At 37.3% G+C, this 27,625-nt stretch overlaps 1 protein-coding gene across 18 annotated transcripts in view; it reads right to left on the bottom strand.

Moving 5' to 3' along the window:
* The window catches only part of ADAM22 (ADAM metallopeptidase domain 22), a 215,335-nt gene that overhangs the window by 103,110 nt on the left and 84,600 nt on the right, over positions 1-27,625 (bottom strand). For all 18 annotated transcript variants that reach the window (XR_015556176.1, XM_087448379.1, XM_087448555.1 and 15 more), the window contains exon 4: positions 3,374-3,440. Coding sequence is in view for 17 of the 18 variants with exons in the window: in XM_087448379.1 (XP_087304505.1) it covers positions 3,374-3,440 (67 nt within the window). In the remaining variant the exon portion in view is untranslated. The remainder of the gene's footprint in view (positions 1-3,373; positions 3,441-27,625) is intronic.

The raw sequence follows: 27,625 nt of genomic DNA, 5'->3' as shown, positions 1-27,625 counted from the left end.
AAATGCATTGCACCTGAATTTTCACAAATGAAAGTCCCATGACACCTGAGCAGAGCCATTTACTAGACTGGTTTCTAGCCATTGTTTAAATCTGGCATGATGATTTTAATTTTGCATCCTCAGGATAAATATGACCATGTTTGTGCCAACCAACAAAAAAGTGTTCTTACATAGAGTTTTACTTTGATTTTATACACCCTTTCATTTACTTCAGTCCCAAGAGAAAATCCAATTAAAAAAAAAATTTCATAGGGCTCTTAGGGCAAGTTTTATGGGCTGACCTGTATTCCCTTGAATTTCATATGTTGCATTCCTAACCCTCAGTACCTCAGAATGTAACTGTATTTGGAGACAGAGTCTTTAAAGAGGTAATTAAGTTAAAATGAGGTCATTATGGTAGGCCCTAATCCAATATGACTGGTGCCCTCCTAAAAAGAAATTAGGGCATAGATACACACAGAGGAAGACCATGTGAAGACACAGGGAGAAGACAGCCACCCACAAGGAAGAAGAGAGGCCTCAGAAGAAACCAACCCTGTCGACCCCTTGATCTTGAACTTCTAGCCTCCCCAATTGTCAGAAAATAAATTTCTAATGTTTAAGCCACCTGTCTGTGGTACTTGGTTATGGCAATCCTAGCAAACTAATATAGAAGATAACAGAGAAGTAAAAATGTTTAAGGTTTTTTTTTTGTGCGTGTGTGTGAGCAAGATCAGCCCTGAGCTAACATCCAATGCCAATCCTCCTCTTTCTGGTGAGGAAGACTGGCCCTGGGCTAACATCCGTGCCCATTTTCCTCCACTTTACATGGGACGCTGCCACAACATGGCTTGCCAAGCGGTGTGTCAGTGCGCGCCCAGGATCCGAACCTGCGAATCCCGGGCAGCCGAAGCAGAGCACGCGCACTTAACCTCTACGCCACCGGCTGGCCCCTAAGGTATTTTTCTTAACGTAGTAGAAGGAAGGAAAAGAAAAAAATGAAATGCTACATTACAATTTTATTTGACTCCTAAGTATAGTGAAAAGAAAAGCTTAAGAAAATTCTGAGTCATTAGGAAAGAAAGGAAAACTAACAGATTCCATGTGAAAAGAAACACCTCCCGAAGAGCTAAGCACAGAGGGCAAGACACAGGGAACCAGCAGGAAAATAACTGGCTACTGTCTTTGAATTGAAGGGGCAGGATTCAGTGCTTTCAATGTGGTTTCTGGAAAAAACTCAGATGAGAATTTTGAGTTAAATTTTTAAAAGGACTAGAAACAAATGGAGGTGATGGATGAGATCAAAGTGGTTTTCTTAAAGGGAGAAAGTTTCCTCTCGCCCTAGGGTTTGAATGAAGTTTAGATTTATCATTTCTCTAGTCTGATAGACTTGGGGGTTAGGCAAACCATCAACGAAGAAAATGCAATTCTCAGGCTGGAAAATCAGCAGAGGTTGTGTGGTCAAGTCAGTGCTCTGGGTGTTATATATACCCACGGAGCCTAATATTCTCAGAGCAGAGTACGCTTTGTTGATTAAGTATAAGTTTCCTGAAAAGGGATATTACTGTAAAGATGGTAGATAGCTGTTTGCTGGATCCACCACCCTCCATGCTCATATCTGCATTTCATCATTCCACTGACAGACATAAATGGAAAGAGATAGTAAACTGCCTGTTTCCTTTCCTCTTTAATTTAACATACTCTGCATTCAGAAAAGCATCATACAAAATAGAGAAGTGAAGCCAAATAAATAGGGATGAGAATAAAAGGAGCCTGGAGATTCTAAATCTAGGTAATTTTTTTTCCAACTATAAGCAAAATGGCTCCATTCTCCTATGTCATTCATACCCAGAAGAATCCTATATCCTTTCCTGCAGTAAGGCAGTGATATAAAACAATCAAACATTCAACTAGACAGTTTTAACAAGTTTAGAATAACTTTCTGGAGGGACTGGCATAATTATTATACCCAGATCACCTGTAAAAATTAACAGATTTTGTTTTAAGCCTTTACCAGTTAGAGATATATAGATGTATAAAGATGTATTTACTAAAGAAATGTCCCAATGTCTGGAATTTGCTTAAAAATACTACACACACACACACAGAGGAAAGAGATTGTCAACATGTTTATAACTGTTGATGCTGGATAATAGGTATGCAGGAGTTCACTGTAGTATTCCTTTTACTTCTGTATACAGTATGTTTGAAATTTTCCCTAATAAACAGTTTTCATTTTTTTAGTTAACATACAATTGAGAAATCCAATTCCCTTCATGTCGTCATTTGACTAGGAAATGTAATTTATTTTGGTTATTGGTAGCAGAGTTTAATTTGAATAAAAAGCTTTATTACAGTAATAAATTTAAATTGAAAGCAGTGAACATAGGCTTTAAGGGAAAATAACTTGAGAAAATGTTGACAGTATGATACAATGTTTACTTTTAAAAAGCAAGACTCAATATTGTAGATACGTATGATACCAACTACGTAAAAAATGAAAATATAAATATACCCACAGGATAAAAAAACACTAGAAGGAAACACAACAAAATGAAAACAAAGTTTACTTAGTGATGAGTTTATGGGTGATTTTTCCTTTTTTGATATATTTTTCTCTACCTACAAGTTCTCTAAAATGAGTATGTATTAAATTTATAATCCAAAAAAGAAAGCAAATATATATAAATGGAATTATAACTCTGACAAGGCAGAATAGACAGTCTGAACACTTTTCAGAAGAAAATAAACACTTAGCTAAAACTGGCTTTCCTATACACTGGGCCTAAAGAAACACTTGGGCGAGGTTTGGTCTCATATGCCCTCATCTTACTTACATCATCAGTAGACTGCAAAAAAATACTCACGGTCTTATGCCTATAATTGGAAGAGGCTTTTATTTGTGTGTAATCTTTTCAGAGTTTACCTGACAAGAACCAGTATCCTGAGATTTCTGTCTCCAGGGATTTAAAACTCCCTGGGACTTCCCTTTAGACCTAATAAGTTTATAATTTTACCAGCGGAAGTCCTTCTCAACTGAAGGCAAAGCTGTGCACCTATCCTGGACCCAAGATTTCACTTCTTGGTCCTCAGTGCCAACCTCAAAGACAAATTTCAGAAATTATTTCCTGTGACCTCATCTAAGAGAGAACTACTTGGAGCTATACTAATCCCATAAAAGGTAACTCCAACAATTCCTATAGGACACTAAATATCCTTTTTCTATAACTAAAGGGTGTTTTTTTCCATAAGTGGGTGATATACTTTCCTGAGAAATTCTGAAATATAAAACCCCAAAACTGTACATTAGAAGTATCACTGAAAATTAAAATCATAATCAGCACTTAAAAGTTTCTCAAAAAATTTCCCCCAGAGGGAGGAAAATTTTACTTACTTTAACTTCCACAGTCTTCCCTCCATGTTCAACGTGTCTCTCTACATATCCAGAGGACAGCAAATCACTGCAACAAAAAGACACGATGATTAAAGAGGGCCTTGAAAATGTAAATCATTTGAAAATTGGCATCAAGTTTATACATACCTGTTTTAATGATTCTTTATCCCAGATTTTAAAACAAAAATAAAACCTTATAGGTCTCTCTCCCTTTCTCTCTCTTTCTCTCTCTCTGTCTCTCTGTCTCTCTCTCTCACACACACACAAACACACACACACACAAACAACCTAGTACTTCTAAAAGGATACGAGGCTAAACTGACAAAATCACCTGTCACCCCATTGCTTAGCACAGCTTTTTCCACGGACCTGGTTCAGCAATTCTAGGAAACTACATGTGCAACCATTATTTTTAAGATATTTTATTCTTCCCTTTTTTACTTTGGCCTTTTATCAAATAGGTTTGATTTGCTACCATATCTTACCATTTTGAATGTGTTATGTGTGATATTTCATCTAACAAAATACTAGCTTCCATCACAAAAAAAAATTTTTAAGTGGCAAAGCAACTTAGAAGAAATGAAAAGAAATATACCTTCAGCATTTTAAACTAATCTCTTTTGAAATCTCTCCTAAACAACAACCTTCTTGTATAATTTTTAAATGTTTATATCATTTTAGTTATGCTTCTCTTTAATTCCCTATATATAAAAAAAAATTTCCTCTTTCATGGAGGTGCCTCAAGATACAACTTCCACAAGAAGTCTTAAAGTCTTTAAATTTTCAAAGCACTAAAATATAAATAAAATTAACATTAATAAAAATAATACATGAAAGTACAAATTTCTAAATCTACTACTCTATTAATAGACATTCAGCCAACGAAAAAATCTTTTTCATAGTGCTCTGAAGGTCACCAAGCCAAAACTGTCCCAATCATTTAAAAAAATGTGAATTTCTGAGCACACAGTCCTACCATGATAAACATCATGCCTACAGTTGCTTAAAATGTAAACAGAATGATCAAACAAATGTTACATTCATGCAGGCACCATAATCAGTTTCCTATAGTATCTGATGCTTACATTACCATTTAGGAAACCTGTAATTATAGTCTAAGTCCTTGTTTCATTTGTGTTTGGAATACATTTTCCTATTGACTTTATGTGGGAACCAGCTAGGAGGCTCTAAGCTGCAAGTTGCAGAAAACACAACTAAAAGTGGCTTAAAATCAGGACATTTATATCTTATTTCTCGTTAGAAATTCCAGGGCAGGTGTACTGTGAATTTGCTTTTGCAAATCTTCAATTCTGTTAGATGAATAAATTTGAAGTTTATAAAATATAGGCAAACATTTTTAAGATGTTTTAAGCATAGATAAGCAGCTACAAAGCAAAATTTTGTTAGACATGGGCAGAACGCATAGGATGTGTAAATTATAAGTAAGAAGATCACGTATGTGTTCTACATTGATAGAAAGGGATGGAGGACCAAAAGTTACCTAATATTCATGAGGCACCTGGGTAATATATGTTCATGATATAACAAACATATAAGAAATACTAAATATCCAGGATACACTATACATAAGCACTTAATATTTATGAGGTCTTGATTCAACCACCTATTAGTGACACCCAGGGTTTCTCAACTTCCACACTACTGACATTTTGGGCCAGATAATTCTTTATCTTGGGGAGCATCTTATGCATTGCAACATGTGTAGCAGCATCCCTGACCTCTAGTTAGTAGATGCCAGTAACATCACACACACATACACACACACACACCAGTCATGACAATCAAAAATGTCTCCAGACATTTCCAAATGTACACTGTGGGGTAAAAATCACCCTGATTGAGAACCACTGCTGACACCCATTCCTGGCCCATGTTTTCTCTGCCAAAAGACACACATAGAATTCACAACTGTTCATCAAGCTAACTGGCAGGCTACCACTCCTGACCAACCATACTTGTCCCTGAGTCTCTCAGACACACCAAGTGGCTATCATCAGCGCAGGCCACCTTCCATCTGTGGGGCTTGCCCAAATCTCAGCTCTGGTCCTTGTAACCACAAGGTAGATGCAGCAGAGAAGCAGGACACATGACCACTGTGTACTCCAAGATTAGCTGGAGTGTCCTTCCACCTCACTTGCCTCCTATCATAAGTGTGCTAACCTACCCATTTCTTTCCTCTTGCTTTAAATTTAAATTTTAAATTGATTTAGCAAACGATGTGATCTGAAGATTTTTTTTTTTTTTTTTTTTGTGAGGAGATCAGCCCTGTGCTAACATCCGCCAATCCTCCTCTTTTTTTGCTGAGGAAGACGGCCCTGGGCTAACATCTGTGCCCACCTTCCTCCACTTTATATGGGACGCTGCCACAGCATGGCTTGCCAAGCAGTGCGTCGGTGCGCGCCCAGGATCCGAACCAGCGAACCCCGGGCCACCGCAACGGAGCGCGCGCACTTAACCGCTTGCGCCACCGGGCCGGCCCCTGATCTGAAGATTTTAATTTGGTCTGTGGGGGCTTGCTGTTCCCTTACTTCTGGGATAGCTTGCCTGGTAGTATACTTGTAGGTAACCATTGCATCAAAGTAATTTTCTACCCAACATCAGGGCAGTTCCAGGGTTGGCTCATGTGGTGGCTCAGCACCATTAATGAAACCAAGAGTATGTTCATCTCTCTGCTCTGCCATCAGAATGGTAGGTGGCCTGTTCTCTTAACTGGCTCCTCTCATGACCCTACCATTGCTAATACAATTCTTAGCATCTCATGCAGATAAAAATGTCTCAAGGTAAAAAAGCCTTGTATTTCTTTAAAAGAGTCAGCAAACTCTTCACAGAAAGCCCCTAGCATTCATCTTCCCAAGTATGTTTTGCCAGAATTACATTATTTGGCCATACCAAAATCAATCCTTTGACAAAGACATTTGTCTTTGAACAATCAAGGTTCTCCTCCCCTGGGGCCTCCCATGACCATCATAACAACTCAGAGAGAGCTGAACAATATTAGGGAGAGGGAGAGTCGTAGAGAGAATAGCTGTTGTACAGCCAACCGATAGCTGTTGTTGTTTTATTATGGGTACGTCAGATATTACACAAATTTCCAAAGGCTTCTAACAAAATAGTGAAGCTGCATAGCAAAGTCTGCCTCAAGTAAAACTTGTCATTGCTCTACCATCCACATCTACCCTGTTGTCCAAGACCATGCCCCGAACAGGAGAAGCACCAGCCAGATGCTGGCAAAAGACTGTCCCCCAACCTTGCTAGTCTCAGACAACTTCCCCAGAAGTGGCAGAGAAAAATTACCATACAGAGGCAGTGTTTACTAGCAGAGCCAGCCAGGTTCCCTCTCTTGGGAATCTGAACTTCTAAACTCAGAAAAAAATCATCCACCTGATGAAGGAAAGAGAAGCAGAAAGTCAAAAATAAGCAGACACTTGAGAGAAACTGAGTTGTGCCAGTGGTGAATACCAGAGTGAAAGCCCCAAATCTCCGCTGCTTAGGTCCCTGGGTCCAGAAGACCCCATCTCTGATGGTGGATATCTGTGGGATCCTTTTTCCATCACTGCCACATGAGCCAATCCCCCCTCTAACTTTTGAGTCTTCCAGGTTTTCAAATTTCAAGGGAATATTTTCCTTTGAATTATAAAATCTAGGAATTAAGGGAGTATGAGTCACCACAGGAATGTAATTACAGCAAAGAAAACTCTGCTCAGGAATTATGCAGCTATTTCAATCAAGCCTCTTTACCTACGAGTATTGCTGGCTGGAAAGGGCTCCATGTAATTTAAACCAAAAACAGCCCATGCAATTTGGTTTTGTTTGTTTGCGGTATTGTAGAAGTCTGCTAAGCATTGTTATTTTAATTATTAGGCTGAAAAACCTTCTATTTAAAATGTCACTTTTTCCTCTACCGAAGCATGAAATCCTTACTACCATCAACTTAGAACCTAAGTAAATTTTCTTGAAGCCTCCTAAAGTAGAGATAATCAAAACTACCTTAAGTTCTTTTCCTTAGATCATTATTACTGTTAAGGGATCTACTTAAATAATTTTAAGTGTAGAAAAATGTAGGAACTCTTTAACATATGAGAAATTTTATTTTTCTGTAAACTGATAGGGTAGAATTCACTCCATGTTAACAGCTTACTCAAAACTGATGTGTGAATGCTTCTTTGTGAATTTTGAAAGATAAAAGTGAAAATAATTTTCAATCAAATACTAAAGGCCACTCATTTTCTAAAGGAAGTAAGGAGATATTTTTAAAATTAGAAATGTATTCTGAGGCCTTTATTTTTCATTTGCCAGCCATAATAAGCCTGGAATAAGCAAAACAAAATACAATGTAAACATTTTCAGTCATAATAATGATTATCCTCTTTCTTGCAGGCAACTGCCATGAATCAGAGACAGCTGGTATAGTACAAAGGTTTTGGAGTTTAAAAAGAAAAACAAATATTTTTATTTCCTATTCAGATTCTGCCATTTACTAGCTGTGTGACCTTGGTCAAGCTATTTAATCATTATGAACATAATTTGCCCATGTCTAAAATGGAGATAAAAATTTCTTTATAAAGTTGGTACACTATTAAACCAGAGAAATGTCTCCCAACTTCTGATTTCAATCTTCCCACTCCCTATTCATCTCCTATCCATCTTTCTCTAGGACTCTCACTTTAACTGTTTGGAAACTTCTAAACCATTGACCCTGCCTACCACTTTTTCACTGTCCGTCACTCCTCTTGTCCATCTAACTTGTTTATATTCCATGATCCGTCATGATAATCACTCCCTTGCACACACTCTAAACTTCCTTACTCCTCTCTCTCCACTAAGTTCACTTGGCCAAACCTCAACCACGGTTAAACTTAACTCTTCTACTAATCAAGTCTGACCTCAAGAAGCAGAACATCCTGAAAGGTCATACATTGGATTTATGACCACAGTTATCAAGTGGTCTCCCTTAGCACTACACTGCCCATAAGTCCACTGCATTTTCCTGGTCAATTTACTCTAAGTAGACCCTTCCAAGCTTTTCTCTCCTCAAATCTGCAAAGCATTCCCTCATCATCACTCCTTGCTGATGACCTCACTTATGTATTCACTGAGAAATAGAGACAGAAAAGGATTGCTTCATCTTTCTAATCTACTAACACCCCTGTTTCTGAACTAGTCTCTCCTAGGATGTCAAATAACCATTTCAAACTCAACATGGCTGATGCAGAACTCTCCCAGCCAAATCCCAATATTCTATTCCGCATTCAAAATAAATCTCATTAATAACTTTACAGTGAAGAAAACTGGAGGACATCACCTTAACCAAGCGATCATAGTTGACATCACCAACAATGGAAGAAACAAAAATCATGTGCTCCTGAAGTGATGCACTGAGGACACATCATTACAGTATTCCCACTAAAAATGCATAAGAAACAAATGAACAAAGAAACCTGAACCAGAAATAGATTTTCAAAGAAATAGCCTCAGAGCAAAGATTGAGTCCAAGGTGCTGTCAGTAAAATGTGACCTCAAGGTCAAGATCAAGTCAAAAGTGTGGTTGTAAGACCCTTTGTTAAGACCTCAGAAAGACTCAAGGCTGTTTTGCCTAGACTATATCATCTATATAAAAGAGTTTCTAAGATTCTTAAGGGCCTGCCTCCTAGATCCTCAGCTAGACAGAACAGTTTCTAAGAATCTTAAAGGTATGACTCTCAGTCATTCTCACCTCAACAAAAAAGGCTTCTAAGAATCTTAAGGGCATTGTCCCACAGTGTCTTAACTCACAGTTCAAAGTAGAAAGGGGCCTATCTCAAAAAGATTTGTGGATGGGGTTTTGTCTAACGAGGTAAATCCCAATGAGACTCACATGAAACCCACCACTAGAACCACCACCAGCCTGGATCAAAAAAAACCAGTCAGTTTAAACCATTTACATTCATCAAGCAGACCTAGAAAGATACTTAGATTAAAGCCTGAGCCATTTCTTATGGAAAAGAAATGGTGACTCAGAGAGTAGAGCCACGAACCACAGGAAACCACTCCCAGGAAGCAGAACAGAGCCTGAATCAACATACATTCCCTTTTCCCAAACAAGGAGAACTAGTGACATACACCTGGCTAAATATCAGAATTTCAACGGACTAGTGATGGATAGGTACCCCCCAGTTCCCCTCTTTTTAAACAGGAATATATACTACCGTTATCCTGTCCTTATCTCCCCATTGTATCTTGAGTGTGTGTGAAATACACAACTTGTCTTTTTAGTTCAAGTGTCTTTACCTGAGTACCTCATCTAAGAAGCCTTATTCACACAGGGACCTGACTCAGATGCTGAAACCTGAACCTCAAGTTTGAGCCTGATACTATAATGGAATGAAATTCTTTAGGAGTCTTTGGAGGAATTTAGTGCATTTTGCATATGTGAGAAATGTAAATAATTTGCGATCAAAGGATGGACTGTATTTGATTAATGATGGCTACAAATTCTTTGTCACTCCTCTCATGGTGAAGTGGAGACCACTTCTCCTCTCCTTGAATCTGAGCTGATCTTGTGGCAAATATAATGCGGCAGAAGTGATACTGTGTAACATCTGAGACCTGCAGCTTCCACTTGCACGCATGTAGAACTCTCCATCTTTGAATCTTTGAATCCAGTCACCATGTTGTAAGGAAACCCAGGCAACCACATAACAAGACTCTCGTAGAGAACCAAAGTCCTTAGCTGACAGCCCCAGTTGCATTCCTAGCCAATGCTGGCACCAATTTCCAACCGTGTGCTTGAGGCCATTTTGGATCTTCCAGATGTAACAGTGCCCCAGGTAATACTACAGAAAGCAGAACTGCCCAGGCAACCCATAGAATCGTACAAAATAATACATTGTAAGACAATAGGCTGATCATGCCTTCTTATTCTAACATTCAGTGATTGTTATACTGCACAAAATTAACACCACATTTTCCTTAAAGCAGTTTCTAAATGAGCACCACGTAACTTATTTTAGATAATGTAAATATAAAAGAATCATAAAAGCTTCAAATATGACTATAATCCATGCAGTCAAATAGGAAAAAGCCCCATAGGTCATGGGTCACAATAGAAAATTAGAGATTTCATTAGGTATTTAAGCTATGAAAAGCTTTTCAGAAGAACAGAACCGGGAAAATAGAAGATTTAATAATCCAAATTTCATTATTCTATTTAAGAGGAATAAGAAATTATAAGCTTAGTTAGTTTTTTAAAGAGAATACTTCCCATTCTCTCCACTCTGTGTAGCCCTCCCCCATTTAATCATATCTCTCTTTTATTTTCTTACTCTATCCAGCCAAGCATTAACCTTCTATATCTTTTTGGCAAACTAATGTCTTTGCTGAGAATCCCCACTACAGAAAATGGATAAATGTCCTGGATTTTCATACCACTGAGAATTAGTCATCCATTCTTCAGCTTTGTTTTGTACCAGAACTATCGTCTATATCCTCAGTGTGTAATAACCAGTATTTAAAATTCCTATTTTGTTTAAACAAAATTAAAAGGAAACTACAAAAGTGAATTAAAAGCTTATCCAAGATCTGCCTTTTGAATGAAAGTTTCATTTTATTACTTTCCAACTTGTAAACATGAAAATTCCTTTCCTGCTTATGCATATACAAGAGATTTTCCATATACCTTTGTGCCTAAAGGTGAGGCTATTTTAGTTATGTTCTAAGGAGGAAGTCATAATCTGATGAACATTTTCAGGGAGCTTTCAATGTGTATGCTAGGACTAAGACACCAAGAGTAAATGTGATTTCGTGAGAGTTGAGATGGCCACTGTCATTAATATTAGCTCTTATTATTTATAGAATCTTCATTCCTACTAAAGCAAAGGTTTCCAAGCCTGGCTTTCAAGCAGAATCACAGTTTTTTTTAATGCCTGAGCAACCCTAGACCTACCAAATCAGAATCTCCTATCTTTATTCTGGTATACAAAAAAATGTTACCAGGACATGACAGTATAATTAAGTCTACAAATATTCTAGTAAAAATATATTAACATATAATGGTGTGTTGGCATATTCTGATCATTGTGACTCATTACCACTTTGAAAGCCAAAGATACCAGGAACACACTACAGCAAAGCAGTTAAAAGGAGTCCCTGGTGAATCTTATGGTAAATCATCAACAAAGTTGTTCCTCTCCATTACGCCAAATCAAGGACGAATTTTTTAAGAAGAAAATTGCCAGACTTACTTCAAAATTTACATTCAAAAAAACATTTCCTACAAGCACCCTAGAAATGGGAGATTTTGGTATTTTTAAAGTTGCAATTCTTAGGTATGGTTCAAATAAATTATTTATATTAAAGATTGCAATTTTTATAATATTAATTACTTGAAAATTAGACCCAGCAAGGCAGAGCTAGCCTCAAATTCTCTCTCTATATTGCTGTCTGCCTAATAAGCATCTTCATCTCCTTCCTCTCCACATCCACATTCTGGGAGTGAGACCACATCTCTCGGCCAGACTCCATCGTCAGAAGTCAAGAAGAGCCCAGTGCTCCAAATAAGGTTGCTCCCCATCCCCACCTGCATGATCTCATAAGCTGGAGTCAAGTAGGAGTCCCAAATTCTGCCTGTTCCTGACAAGAGAGCATCTACCTACCACCAATATGCACAGCCTCATCATGGCAATCTGCTTTAGAATGATCAAGATTAACCTAATCAGGCCTTTTATTCTAGTTCTTGTCTGTCACCTCAAGAAGCTCAGGCTCCCAAAGCATCCCATCTCCAGCTCTCTAATCCCCATATGGCTCTGTCCCCTTTTCCCACTACTCTCATCCCCAAGCACCCTTTGATGCCCTCTGGAACTCACACATGGTCATTAGCAAAATCTCCTATCTCCAACCTCTTCTTTGAATATGTCCTTCACCATCTTACTCTGAGAACCAGCTCTCCACTGTAGAAACAGCTTCTCCTGCACCTCCTTAAGTGGAGGCTGCACATCGTTAATAACAGGGTCTGGTGAGGTGGGGAGTTAGATATCCTTTTTGCTTCGCATTGCCGTGTTGCCATTCTCCCTCATTCCACTAAAAATCACCCCACTTTGTATTTCACATCAGTAGACTAAACCACCTATCTCTGATCCTTGTAGCCTTTTATAGACTCCTGGTCACTTCCCCTCCTTCCCTGAAGATTTATGATCACACTCTCTAACACTATTCCTGTAGTAACTGTTGATGATTTTGATATCTACTTAGGTGACCCTTCTAGTTCTGGCTTCTCAGCAACTTGACCTCATCTCCTCCAATGATCTTCTCCTCCATTCTACCTCACTCACCCACCTTTCACCTATCATGTTCTCAATTTCAAGCCTCTTACTCTCTGACCACCTCCATCCATTCTAGCTTTCTCCTTTAACACCCTGTTTCAATCCTTTGACCCCAATAAGACCCATAACCCTTTGGACTTAGTGTCATTTCACTGTCCCTCACTTCTCCCATGTCTCACTCCCTTTCTTGCTCAGCTTAAATTCAATCTTAATATTCAAGCTTTGCAAATCTCCCTACCCATCTCCTTACTATGTGATTCTCCCTTGGCTAAACCAATCCTGGTTAAAAACTCTTTACCAGCTCCATGCTTGCTCAGTGCAATTGAATGAAGTTGAAGGACAGCATATCATGCTGACTGTGCTCACTTTACACTGATGGACTCTAACCTCAAGAGGTCCCTTAAAGCTGCCTGGCAATCATACTCCATTTTCCTAGGACATTTACTCTCCCAACTGTGTCTCAATACCATTTCACGCCTTCTCTCTCTCCCCTCAAACTTTCAACATCTACTCCCCATCTAATTTGAGAAGATGACTTTGTTGCCTATACCACTGAGAAAAAAGCAATCAAAAGATAAGTTCCACCAACATAAGATAAGACTCCCACCACCATATCTCTGCACCTACCAGCATCTGCACTCATATGCCCAGCCTTCCCTCCTGTTCTAGTGCTTAGCTGTCCATGCAATTATCCAAAGCCAATTCCCCAACCAGTGCACCACAATCCATCCCTTCTTGCCTACTCAAGCACTTGACACCAGATATTCTTCCCTCTTCTGCATCATCAAATTCTCCCTTTATACTAGATCTTTCTCATCACTGTATAAACTGTTATTTCTCCAATAAACAAACAAAACAATTCTCTTCACATCATTTCCTCGTCCAACTCCTGCTACATTTCCTTCTGTTCATTAAGCAAAACCACTCAAGAAAATCATCAATAGTCAATATCTTTCCTTTCTCTCCTCCCGTATCTCTTGAACTCATCCAATCAGATTTTCACCACACCATTTCACCAAAATGCTTTTATCAGTCACTAATTACCTACTTCCATGTTGTTAAATCTAATGGTCAATTCTCAGTCTTCATCTTACTTGACCTTAAGCAGCATTTGACATAGTGGATCACACCCTCCTCTTGGAAATATTTCCTTAGATTTCCTGCCAGGCACCACACTCTCGTGGTTTTTCTCCTACTTCTCTTGCTGCTTCTTTTCGGTCTTCTTTGCTACTTTCTTCCCATCTCCCAACCTCTGAACATTGTAGTGCCCTGGGGCTCGGTCCTGATGCACCTCTCTTTTCTTTTTACTCACTCCCTTGGTGATTTCACCTAATGTCATTCCTTAAATAATAATTATATGTTGATGACTTTCAGTTTTATATCTCCAGTTTGGAGTTCTCCTCTGAACTCCAGAATCGTATATGCAACCATATATTAAACATCTCCTCCTGCTTAGCAAATAAACATATTACACTTAAAATCTCCCAACTTGAGCTCCCGATCTTGCTTGACAAGTTTTCCCATCTTTATAAGTGTCTACTTCATCTTTCCAGGTACCCAGGCCTAAAACCAAAGAGTGATTACTGACTCCTCAATTTCTCTTACATCCCATATCCAATTGATCAGAAAATTCTGTCAACTCTGTTTTCAAAATATTTCCATAATATGACCACTTCTGTTGCTACCACCCTGGTCTGAACCACCATGCTATCTTGCCTGGATTGTTGCAATGCTTATGATCTCTTCTGCAACCTGTCAATGTTTCCCTAATCATCAGTGTGAAGAATTTAACAGTCCCATCCTTAGTGAGAACACAGAATAAAAGGCATTATCATCCACGGTTAATGACGGTCAATTATTGCCCTACTGTGAGAAAGCAATCTTTCAAAATTTAGTAAAAGTCTTAAAATTCTGATATTCTTTGCACCCAAGAATCTGATGAAGGAAAATAACTATAAATATAGAAAATATTTTATGCCATTTAAAAAATAATCATTGTTAGAAAACCTAGTGTTGACAAGGCTACCAGGGAACCACTAGCACAAAAATTGTGAGAATAGAGTTTTTTAAAACTTTCATGGAGGGCAGTTTGACAGTACATATTGAATGTGTATCTTTTGAAACTGCCATTCAGTTTCTAAGAATTTAACCTAAGGATGTAATTTTTAGTGTGTACAGATGTTTAGCTATAAACATTTTCAACACAATATTATCATGGAGAAATACTGGAAATAACAATAGAGAAGCAATTAAATAAACAGGGTACAAAAATTTACAATTGAACACTCTGCTGACACTAATATGTCACTGAAGATATTAAAAGATGTTCATAATGTGTACTTAAGAAAAGTTCCAAATTTCACAAAAGAAAGAAAAATACATATGTAGGAAGGAAAAGAAAAAAAAGCATACATTAAGATGCTAGCAGTGCTTATCTCTGGGTAATTAGATTACTGCTACATTAATTTTACTTGTTTTACTTCTACACATTATCTAAAATTTCTATAAAAAACATGTTACATATAAGAAACTAAAGAAAGAAGTTATATATATAATTTCATAAAAATAAGAAAACTAAATTTGAAATGTATTTCACAAAGCCATCATCCCAAAGTTATATACAAGACACCCTAAATATACAAAAATAGATGATTGATTGAGGAAATTATTTTCCATTCACTTAGTAGAAAATAATGAAGTCAACAAAAACTTTTAAGAAGAGTTTGTAATAACGGAGAAAATGCTTCTTAAGTTAAAAAAAAACAGTACATGAAATTATATAGAGAGAATATAACAATTATATACATAAAACACTGCACAGAAAAAAACAACCGGAAGGAAACGCACCCAAATGTTTAAAAGGTTCACCATGAGTGGCACTATAGGTCACTAAAAATTTTATTTTAGGGGGCCAGCCCAGTGGTGCAAGCGGTTAAGTGCGCACACTCCGCTGTGGCGGCCCCAGGTTCGCCGGTTCAGATCCCGGGCGTGCACTGATGCACCACTTGTCAAGCCATGCTGTGGCGGCGTCCCATGTAAAGTGGAGGAAGATGGGCAGGGATGTTAGCCCAGGGCCAGTCTTCCTCAGCAAAAAGAGGAGGATTGGCAGATGTTAGCATAGGGCTGATCTCCTCACACACAAAAAATTTTTTTTAGTTTAGTTTATTAAACAGTTTCTTCTGGGTATTCATCACCACATTTCTCAAAAATAAGTATGCTCAAATTTATATTTCTTGATTTTTTTTAACTTCAAAATTAATAGTAATAATAAAAATAACAGTTAACAATTTTGAGCCCTTACTACTACTACTGATCTAACGGCTTCACATGCATTAACTCATTTAATCTTCACAACAATCTTGCTAAGCACGTATTATTAGTATCTCCATACAGATGAGAAACTGAAGCACAAAAAGGTAAGTAACTTACTCAAGAGTCAAGGGTAGTAGCAAGTGTAGAGCCAGGATTCAAATTCAGTCAGCCTGACTCCAGAGCTCATCCTCTTGAGTAATTAAACCCAACCCCAACACGTACTTTCCCTTCTCCCATAATTTTCTTCTCTTCTTAATTAGTTTTCTACACAGGTCACTAAATCAGCTCCAAACTTTTCCACAGAACTGGAAAGCCTTCAATGTGGTCAAACACATCAGGCACTCTATCAATTCCATTTTTTTTTTTTTAGCTACATCCCTCCTGTGGCCTTCCATCGTCCTGCTCATATCTGGACTAACTGCACTCTAAGCTTGTTGTACAGCTGTAATCTTGGAATTTCTCTTCACCACGATCCTGGAAATTCCCTTTGATTCTCTCCTAGTTGTAAACCTGTTTCTTATATCTCACATATTCATCTTTCTTGATCTTCTTTCTCTAATTTTGGTGGGACTCAGTCTCCGGTACCTTCCATATAAAGAATGCATGATGTTCATTTATTTTAGACCTTGCATGTACACTTTTTGAGAACTCGCCTTTGACTGATGGTTTGGATTTGTAAGTACAGAAATCCCTCAGTATTTACACAGCATAGCTCCACTGTCTCCCAGCTTCTAGTTTTACTAATGAGAAATCTGATGTTATTCTGATTCTAAACCTTTCAATGTGACCTGGTTCTCTCAAAAAGCTTTTTTGACCTTCTCTTTTATCTACACTACTCTAAAACTTCAAAATTGTGTGTCTTAAGGTGAGTCTTCTTTCATTCACCATCCTGGGCACTCAATGAGCCCTTTCAATCTAGAAATTCATGTCCTTCAGTTACGAAGAATAATTTTTGATAATTTCCTTTCTCTGTTTTCTCTCTACTCTCTTTATGGAATTCCTACTAGTCAGATGTTTAATCTCCTGGATTGATCTTCTCACAGTTCTACCTTTTCTCTCCTATCTTTCACTTCTTTATCTTTAGTCCTATTTTCTGAGAGACATTTTTTTTCCAACCTTATCATTCAACCCTTCTATTGATTTTTATTGTTTCTAATACTTTTTCTAGTTGTTTCTGGATTTTTAATAGCATTTTCTTCTTTCATAGATGCAGTATTTTCTCTCTCTGAATATATTATTATCAGGTTGACTTTTTAAAGATTTTTTCTGTTCCCTGCATTTTCTTTGTTTCACCTGAATTCTTTTCATTTATTTGTTTTTTTCTTTCTTTCTTTCTTTCTTTTGGTGAGGAAGATTAGCCCTGAGCTAACATCTGTTGCCAATCCTCCTCTTTTTGCTGAGGAAGATAGGCCCTGGCCCCTGCGGCTTAGCGGTTAAGTGCACGTGCTCCGCTGCTGGTGGCCCGGGTTCGGATCCCATCCCAGGTTTGGATCCCGGGCGTGCACGGACGCACCGCTTCTCCAGCCACGCTGAGGCCGCGTCCCACATACAGCAACTAGAAGGATGTGCAGCTATGACATACAACTATCTACTGGGGCTTTGGGGGGAAAAAATAAATAAATAAAATTATCAAAAAAAAAGGCCCTCGCCTAACATCAATGCCCATCTTCCTCAACTTTATATGTGCGATGCCTGCTATAGTATGGTTTGATAAGCGGTGTGTAGGTCCACGCCTGGGATCCCAACCTGCGAAGCCCGGGCCACCAAAGCAGAGCATGCGAACTTAACCACTATGCCACCAGGCCGGCACCTCACTTATTTGTTTTGATCTCTTTCTTTTCTGTTAGTTCCTTGAATATCTGGTAATCCATATTATAAGCTTCTTGCTTTTCAAACCTGCTTTTTTTCCTAACTATTGGAATTCCAATACTTAGCTTTGACAGTATAGGCCCTTCCAACTATCAGTGAAAGAAAGTTTGTCAAGATGAAAAGAAAACATTCCTTCTTCTTCTAGAGCACCAGGAAAGCAAATACTAATCTAGGTCACAAAACAGTCTTTGAAAACATTATTTCCAACAATAGATTCTTATCCAGAATCCAGACATGAAAAAGTGTTGCTATGTCCTATGAAAGTAAGTATAACCTCTAAAAAGTCTGTAATTCTATTTGGTTTCCTTACTTAATGATCAGTTATCCTATTAATAATACTTAAACAGACATATCTGTTTTCTGTAAAGCATAAATAATTGCTAAGCCAAAAGAGTACTGCTGGCACTCCTGTCTTTTCCCATATGTTTATAGATGTAAACAAAATAAAACAAAACTATGACTGTCAGATTTCCCATTACAAAACAAAGTTTTAGAGTTTAATACCTTTTTAAGTTACCATAACCTACGTTCTCTTGCAGCTCCACACCATACCCAAGTTTTATGAGGTATCTGGTGCCTCCATTTCCAGAGTCTTTCCCAGGTTCTGCTTGTTGTTACAATTAGGAGTCAGCTTTTTCCACTCAGATAAGTCAGTTACCACTTGTCCATTTTTATTACATCTTTCAAAATTTTATCGCTGTCTCTCATCTGCTTTGTTCTTACAAGTTTATTATACCCTCACTGTCATTATAATGAAGGAAAGATATATGTAAGGGTTCAATCTGTCATACCTAACCAGAAATATGTAGGTCATTTTAAATGTTTATTTTTCTATCATGATCATATAATTTTTACAATGAAAAATTATTAGATTAAACGTGAGCCAGGGAAACCTAGGGAATATGGGCGTGAAATAGACACCAAAGAGTAGAAAATTACATCTCACCATTTGTCTCAAAACTCTAGCAATAAGTCCTGAAAAGGTGCCCTTCTCACACATTTCATCCTATTCCATTGGCTGTCATTTCCTTACCTATCTTTCAGTTCCAAGGCCCACTTCCAGCTAACCTCAGCCAATTTACAATTACTTTTAATGTATAAATGGTAATCGCACCAAGTCAAACTACTTTATTTGGGTTCCACTAAAATGCTTTTGTTTCTTCACAATACCAGAACGTTAGAATTAATAATGAGTGGTTTTCAAAAATAACAGAACTAAATAGCTAGCTGAATACTGTCACTTTCAAAACAGTCATCTTAAGATCCCCTTCACTTATGCCAGTGATATGGCAATTGCTCAAAACTTTGTTAAAATTTCCCTTTTGGAATCGCCTTCAGAGACAATTTTATGTGACACATAAGAAAACCAGTCTCATTAGTTCCTAACTGCATCTTCTGAATAATAAGTAGTCAGGCTAATCACCCATACTAGTGAAAAGATGATTGCGAAAGGATGATGGCTGCTTCCAAAACTCAAATATGCCCTTAGTTATTGATGTTATACCACCATTAAAAAGGTTCAAAAAAATGTGCTATTGCTGTATATAATAACAGCAATAGAGCTGTTATTATAATAAATGCAATGCTTCCCACGGTGACAACTTTGAAGGGGACAACTCACTTGGCTGTACAAGTTTTGAAAAGCTTGTTTAAAAAGAGTTTCATTACCTTATAAACACTCCTCAAGCTGGCTTAAATAAGCAATAAATGGGAATAAAACTAAGCAGGATCTTGACATTATGACCTGACCTTCAGTTAGTTTCTATATTCTAAGAGCTAATAATCAAAACACAAAACTGCAAACATAAAAGTTAAATATGGTTTGCTCTCCTATTCTCTCAGACTTTACAAAATTATCTGCAGGAAAATCTTTTAGGAGTAAATTTTCTTGTGGAAAATTACTGAACTTTTTGCATCTGAAAACATGCAAAAGCAGATAAGAAGGAAAAGGAGAAAGTGTCATATATATCAGTTGTGAATATCTGTACTCCAGACACAGAGGATTGGTTATCTAAGGCCTTCGTGTGTGGCACCTCTTTTCACAATTATCTGATGAACCATTGTATTCCTCTCAATCTAAATTTAGCCACCAACCCAGGAAAAGGAAAAACAGTGTTTTCATTGCTGCTTTTCAGTCATAAATTTCAAACTATGTTTTTATAAAAGACAAATCAATGAATAATGGTAAGGCTTCATGTTCAGCTACTGGGGAATAAGCAGAGATCCTGAAACAAAATAATCTCTATTATTACAAACATCCAACTGAAAATGACCCAAGATATATCTAAATGACTGACATATTCCTCCCATGGTTTGCTCTGATTTTTGCTCTAATTTTAGATTTCAGTATTAAATGATTTAGGCATTTGGGGGGAATGTGTTAATAAAAATTAAGCATTTCTTTTGCCTATTAAATAAAGAGGATAAAGAAGAAAGAACCTAGGAATATTCTAAGCAGATGTACCAAGTAGTAAAAAACTATAAGAGTTAATAGGGACTCCATAAATATTAAAAAATTACAATGAAATGAAATTGAAGGGGGAACTGGGATTACACAAGACTACAGGAATATTTCTCAAAATGCTTGAGAGTCATGTGGGGTTTTTCTTAAATGCAGATTCCTGGGCCATGATATCAGGGCTGTGAAAGCCTTAGAAGACAACTGGCAACCCAAAGAGCAAGTAAAACATTTGTCATGGTGAGAGGCTGGAGACTAAGAAAACTGGGTTATTACAGTTTAAGGAAAGAGAACCAAAGAATGTGGGGAAAAACACAAAACACATAAAAAAGGTGTGTGCAACCAAAAGAGCACACAACTAAACATGGGAAGGGTTAAGAAAGACGTACTAGGGAGCCTCACTTTCTCTCCAATACTCCTTGTTTTCATGTTGAGGGATCAGCACTGGATTCTTACCCTTCTTCCTGTCTGAAGGAATGAGTTGACCTGGTTAGGACTAACACTGGCCCACATTTCTGAAATGGGTACAGTTAATCTTTAAAAAGTTTGTAAACACTGAGGACCTTCTCTCTTTTCTTTTCCTCTCTGCTCCAGGTCAATGTGAATACAGAGATTATGAGAAACTGTGTCCACTCTACAGACCCAAATCTTCCCTAAATATCAAAGTCTAGACTTTACAGGAGGATATGGAGACAGGAAGCACTAATAGGATGATTTGGCCTTCCCACTAAGGCATGATGTTTTTCAACTGTTTTATCAGTAAAAACAGTGATTCTTTGCTCTATAGCTTCCTGTCTATCTTTTAGTGTTTCCAAACTTGGGCAGATCCTGGGAAACTTGTTCCAAGCAAGGTCTTGAGAACAAAGGATGATTGAGCCAAAGGAGAAATGAAAAGAAACAAAAGATATGTCTTTGATATTTGTTGAGTCTGAAGAAACCACAGCATATTCCATTATAAAAATCCTACAGATCAAGGATTGTAGTACTGGGGTATTGATTTGAACCCAGAGAAAAAGAGTCAGAGGCAAGTAAAAAACAACCGGTTTTAGTTTTTTCCTTAAAGAAAAGTAAAACCATGAATTGCCTAATTTTGAATTTAGAACATTAAAATTAAGAACTTTGTTTTTCACTGATAAAGTGAATGTGCTGGATTAAATGATCACTAAGGTCTCATCCAACTCTAAAATTCTGACATTGATTTATTTTAATTCATTCAAAAATACATTTACTGAGCCTCAACTACATGTTGGCATAAGAAAGTGTTTGAGGGGCCGGCCCCGTGGCTTAGCGGTTAAGTGCGCGTGCTCTGCTACTGGCAGCCTGGGTTTGGATCCCGGGCGCGCACCGACGCACCGCTTGTCCGGCCATGCTGAGGCCGCGTCCCACATACAGCAACTAGAAGGATGTGCAACTATGACATACAACTATCTACTGGGGCTTTGGGGGAAAAATAAATAAATAAAATTATAAAAAAAGAAAGAAAGTGTTTGGGAAAAGAGATGAAAATGGCAGTCTGGAGATCAGCGGAATGGAAGTATGAGGAAACAACCAATGAGGACCATTCAGGGTGATGAGCACGATAACAGAAGCATGCAGGAGAAATCTGTTAACGCTTGCAGAGGAATCTCACACACACAAAAAAGAGGGCACTGAATTGGGTCTGGAAAGTTCCGGGGGAAGGGAGTAGAATGGTGATTATGGAGCAAGGACATTTCTAAGAGGAATTTATGATAGCAGTGAGTCTTAAAGAAAAAGAAAAACTAGATGAAGGGAGGGGGCTGTGGTGCGGCAGGGTGGAGGTAGGGAGAGCTTTCCAATAGTATAAGAATGTGCAAATTGAGAGAAGATGAGAGAACATGACCCCCTCAGGGTCCTCCAGGGAAGTCAAAAGCAGCTAGAGCACAGCTGCATGTGATGGATGCTGAGTGTGAGAAAACAGGCACTCTCACATGTCCCTGGTGAGACTGTAAGTTGTGTGTTCCCTTTGACCCAGCAATTTCATTTCCAGAATTTATCCTATAGATATAATCCCACATGTCCAAAAGCATATGTTTACATGATTTATCACAGCACCATTTATAATAATAAAAAACTGGAAACAAATGTAAATGGCCCTCAACAGAGAACTATTTAATCAATATAGTAAATCCATCAAATGGTATACTATGAAGCCTTTAAAAAGAATGAGGCAGCTCTACATATAATGATACAGAAGTATCTCCAAGACATATTGCTAAGTGAGGAAAGAAAAGTCAGGAGAATGTATTTAACATGCCAACATACAATTATATATATGTGTGTGAGTGCATGTTCGCAGATGCATGCACATATAGGCTACCTCAGGAAGGACACACAATAAATATAATAATGGATGCAGCAGAGATGGGGAAGTGGGTGGCTGGAGAATAGAGATGTAAAGGAAAGTTTTTTTAATATTCTGTACCACATGCCTGTATCATCTATTCAAAAAATAAATGTATTTTAACTCATAAAATAATTTAACAATAAAGTATAAAATTAAAGTCCAAGTATATGGGCCGGCCCTGTGGCTTAGCAATTAAGTGCTCCCGCTCCGCTACTGGCGGCCCAGGTTCGGATCCCGGGTGCGCACTGACACACTGCTTGTCCAGCCATGCTGAGGCCACGTCCCACATAGAGCAACCAGAAGGATGTGCAACTATGACGAACAACTATCTACTGGGGCTTTGGCAAGAAAAAGGGGAAAAAAAGGAGGAGGACTGGCAATAGATGTTAGCTCAGGGCTGATCTTCCTCACCAAAAAAAAAAAGAAAAATTAAAGTCCAAGTATAATTTTTAAAAAAATTTTTTAAATATAATTCCACATGTTCAAAGGAATATGTTTACATGATTTATCACAGCACCGTTTGTAATAATAAAAAACTGGAAACAACCTAAATGGCTGTCAACAAAAAGAAAGTTTTTACATGAACGATGGCAGCTGAGGAGGAGTCTGAAGAGAAAGTGTTCAGTGAGGAGAGACCTGAAAGAGCCAACCCAAGTGAAGAGCAAGAGAGTTCAAAAACTAACAGAACAGTTGAGGGGAGAAGGAAATGGAGAAACTAATTTTTTACCTCAGTTAACCAACCACAAGGAAAAGAAATACCACGTGAGTGTGAGAGAGAGAGAGTAAACAAAGAAACAATCACAGAGGGCCTCAATCTGTTTGAAAAAAACATGCAAAAATCATCACCAAGAGGATGAAAGGAGTACTGAAATTTTAAGTATAGTGGTAAAGATTCTGAAATTATGCAAAATTTGATGATCTGATCAAATGGCAGCATTTAGGGATTTTTTTTTTTTTTAGTAGCAAAGGCTCAGGGTCTTTGTTTTCTTCATGGATTCTCAGCTACTTTCCAATGTTCACCAAGTGAAGTGAGTAGTGGTGACACTCCAAATGGTAGACAGTAAATGGCCCATAATGACTGATGAGTGAAACAAGTCCACCCAAGTTGCAATAAGTGATATTTGGAATAAGCTCAGTTAAAACAGAACTTCAAGCAGTCTCATGTCTAGCAAGTCAAACCTAGCCCAAACTAATATTCTGAATTTGGATGGATAGGAGACAATCTCTGTTTGAAAGGCAAAGGTAGAAATCTAAAAACGGATGATCTATACCAAAACAAAAAGAACATGGTAACAATCTTATCCCATGACACCCGCCCACTGAGCACAATAGGTCTGGTCTGGTAAGACTCTTTCACTGGTCAACAGGAAATGATATTGTAAGAAGGGCCAAGTCAAAAGCTAAGATTTAGTAAACTTTGTTGAGAAATAACAACAGAAAACAGACTATTGGAGATACATCTACACTCCTTTTACAGAAAAATCAGATAAACTAAGGTTTTCTCAAGCTCTAATTTCAATGACTATATCAAACCAATCAATAATCTCCTTTATCTTCTTTACTCAATTCCTTTTTTTTTTTTTTTAGTTATCTTATTGAAATCTCTAGGACTGACTCTGGACATTTTCTCTTCTGTTTAATACTTTATAACATTTTCAAAAATTTTGATTATTATATTTAATAAATAAAAAACCACTTTGAGACATGAGTTTTTAAATAGAAAAATCAAAATTAAAACTATGTTCTGTATCTGTACTTTATTTTGTTTCTTTCTTTTTTTTTTTTTTGTGAGGAAGATCAGTCCTGAGCTAACATCCGTGCCAATCCTCCTCTTTTTGCTGAGGAAGACCAGCCCTGAGCTAACATCCATTGCCAATCTCCTCCTTTTTTTCCCTTTTTCTCCCCAAAGCCCCGGTAGATAGTTGTATGTCATAGCTGCACATCCTGCTAGTTGCTGTAGTGGGATGCCGCCTCAGCATGGCCCGACAAGCGGTGCGTCGGTGTGCGCCTGGGATCTGAACCTGGGCTGCCAGCAGCGGAGCGCGCACACTTAACTGCTAAGCCACGGGGCTGGCCCCCTTTATTTTGTTTCTGAGTTGACCTTTTCTTTGGTTTTTTAATGAAGTATACATTACTATTTCCTCTTCTGAGAGCACTTCATAATTCAGAGTTTCTGTTATGAAAAGTATTTTATATAAAACTATATCATATTTCATCAGTTTAAAATAACATCTGCTGACCAAAAATAAAAGTTATATACCACTCACCAACTCTAACCTTAGAGTTCTCAATTTGTGATCAATGTCATGACAGACAAATCCCAATCACCCCAAACTTTAGTTATCCAAGTGGCACACGGAAAAGTGTACACGGAAAAGTTCTATTCCAGATGAGATAAGATGTCAGACCCTGGACAAGTTATTTATCCTCCATGGACTTCTATTTGAGATGAGAAACAATCTAACTTCCTATTTTATACATAATAAAACTGAGACTCAGAGAGGTTAAGAGATTTCCCCCAAACTTGTTACCTGTTAGGAGCCATTAAAACTTCTGATAGAGGCCTCCACCAAGAAAAACTGGTAGGTCTTTCGGAAAAAGGAAGATGGAGTCTTACTTCACACTGATACCTATATGAATTCTAAATGGGTAAAATCATCAATTATTAAAAATAAAATCACAAAAGCAGTAGAACAAAATTTGGATGGCTATTTCCTCAATGACGAGAACCTTTCTAAAACCAAGACCAAAACTGAAAATAAAACATCTAATATCTTTGGCTACATAATAATTTAAATAGTCCCTTTGACAAATGACACTAAACTCACTTAATGATAAATGACACATGGGAGGGAAAAGAGGGAGAATTATCTGTAGACTATATAGGGTGGTCATAGAATATGGAAACATAGACAATATTATTTGGTAATGAATTATATAATACCTATAAATCATTTATTATATATTCCCCTGTTTCCAGACTCTGTATATCAAACAAAGAGTTAGTATTCTTAACGCATACAGGGTACTTATAAATCAGCAAGAAAAAGGTGAACATTCCAATAGAAAATGGGAAGAGTACATGAAGAAGTAATTCATAAAATGCCTACAAATGGCCAATAAACATTTCAAAAGATACGTTCAACCTTTCCAGAATCAAAGAATAAAGAACATTAAAAGGATGAATTTTTTTTTTACCTATCATAGGCAAGGATTTTAAAAGATTAATAAAGGTATATGAATACAGAATAATCTTGAGGGAGTAAATTGATATAACCTCTATCATAAATAAAGAATGTATTCTCAATTACCCAAATGGCCCTCCTAAGAAGAAGTCCAAAGAAAATAATCAGCCAAGAACACTAACATATATGAACAAGGATATTCACATTATAATAGCAAAATATTAGAAACAATCTAAATATCCACTACAAGGTTAGTTATTAAATAAATTATAGAACAACCATATACTAGTATACTATGTAACCATTAAAAATGATGATATGGATCCACTTATCAACATGAAAATATTTATAAAATGAAGTTAGTAAAAAAAAAAGGGCCGGCCACAGAACAGTACAAATACTATTCCTTTTATACATGTAACAGGGAAAATGATTATTTTTTTTTGAGAGTTGGTAGCAGTCCAGAAACAGGGCAGGACATGAGGAGAAAACAAGGCCAGAAAGAAATTCCAGGAGGCAGGGATGTTTAAGGAACTTCCATTTTTACTTTTATTAAAATAAAATACCAAAAATAGAATAACAAAAATATATCTACACCCCTATGTTCATTGCAGCACTATTTACAAATAGCCAAGACATGGAAACCACCAAAATTTCTATCGATGGATGAATGGATAAAGAAAATACGGTGTATATATATACAACGGAAAATTATTCAGCCATAAAAAAGAAGGAAATCCTGCCACTTGCAACAACACGGACAGATCTTGAGGGGATTATACTAAGTAAAATAAGTCAGACAGAGAAAAACAAATACTGCATGGCATCACATACGTGGAATCTAAAAAATAAACAACAATTTTTAATTCTTGTTTTTATCTTTCCATCTTTTAAAAATATATTTAATTTTTTCTTACATATGCACATAAATAATTTTATTTAAATGCACACATTTGATATATTTATTTATTTATAAATACATAGTGCCCTGTATATGGGTAACCTAAAATTTTACTTTTTTTTTTTTTTTGCTGAGGAAGATTCACCCTATGCTAACATCTGTTGCCAATCTTCCTCTTTTTGCTTGAGGAAGATTCGCCCTGAGCTAACATCCTTGCCAATCTTCTTCTGTTTTGTATGTGGGTCACCACCACAGCATGGCCGCCACCGACTGGTGTGGGTCCACACCTGGGAACTAAACCTGGGCCGCCGAAGCTGAGTGCACCGAACTTAACCAGTAGGCCACGGGGCTGGCCCCTAAAATTTTACTTTTTAAACAAATCGTTGTGAAAGACCCTGCCAAAATAAATGACAAAAGAAATTTCTATATGAATATATTACAAACTCATGTATTTTAATAAAATCGTTAACAATTAAAATACTTAGTAGAACGTTCAGTTTTCATTTGCAAATATATACAGTTAACGGTAAATAATACAAAATCATTTTAAAAAGACAAAATACAATTCAACAATATGCCTGCATGTTCAATTCTTAAGAAGATGTGAGAATTTAAAGGGCACTTGATCCCATGGAACTTTGAGTCTTATGGAAACAACAAAATACAAAGAACAGTTCTCAACTCAATGTATTATTGAAAGCCACAATAAAACGAACTGACAGTAGGCACATAGAATCTACAAAAAGAAAAGATCTCTGTGAATTAAAACAGTCAAGTCAGGGTTCACGAAGGTGACAAGACTTCACTCAGAAAACAGATAGAATGTCAGTAGGTTGAAGAGAGGG

The sequence above is a fragment of the Ceratotherium simum genome, chromosome 1, assembly GCF_057802395.1.
Source record: "Ceratotherium simum simum isolate JZ-2026a chromosome 1, ASM5780239v1, whole genome shotgun sequence".
NCBI classification, from domain to species: Eukaryota; Metazoa; Chordata; class Mammalia; order Perissodactyla; family Rhinocerotidae; genus Ceratotherium; species Ceratotherium simum.
Note: the sequence above shows the minus strand (reverse complement) of the source record. Positions and strands in the feature narration are given on the sequence as shown.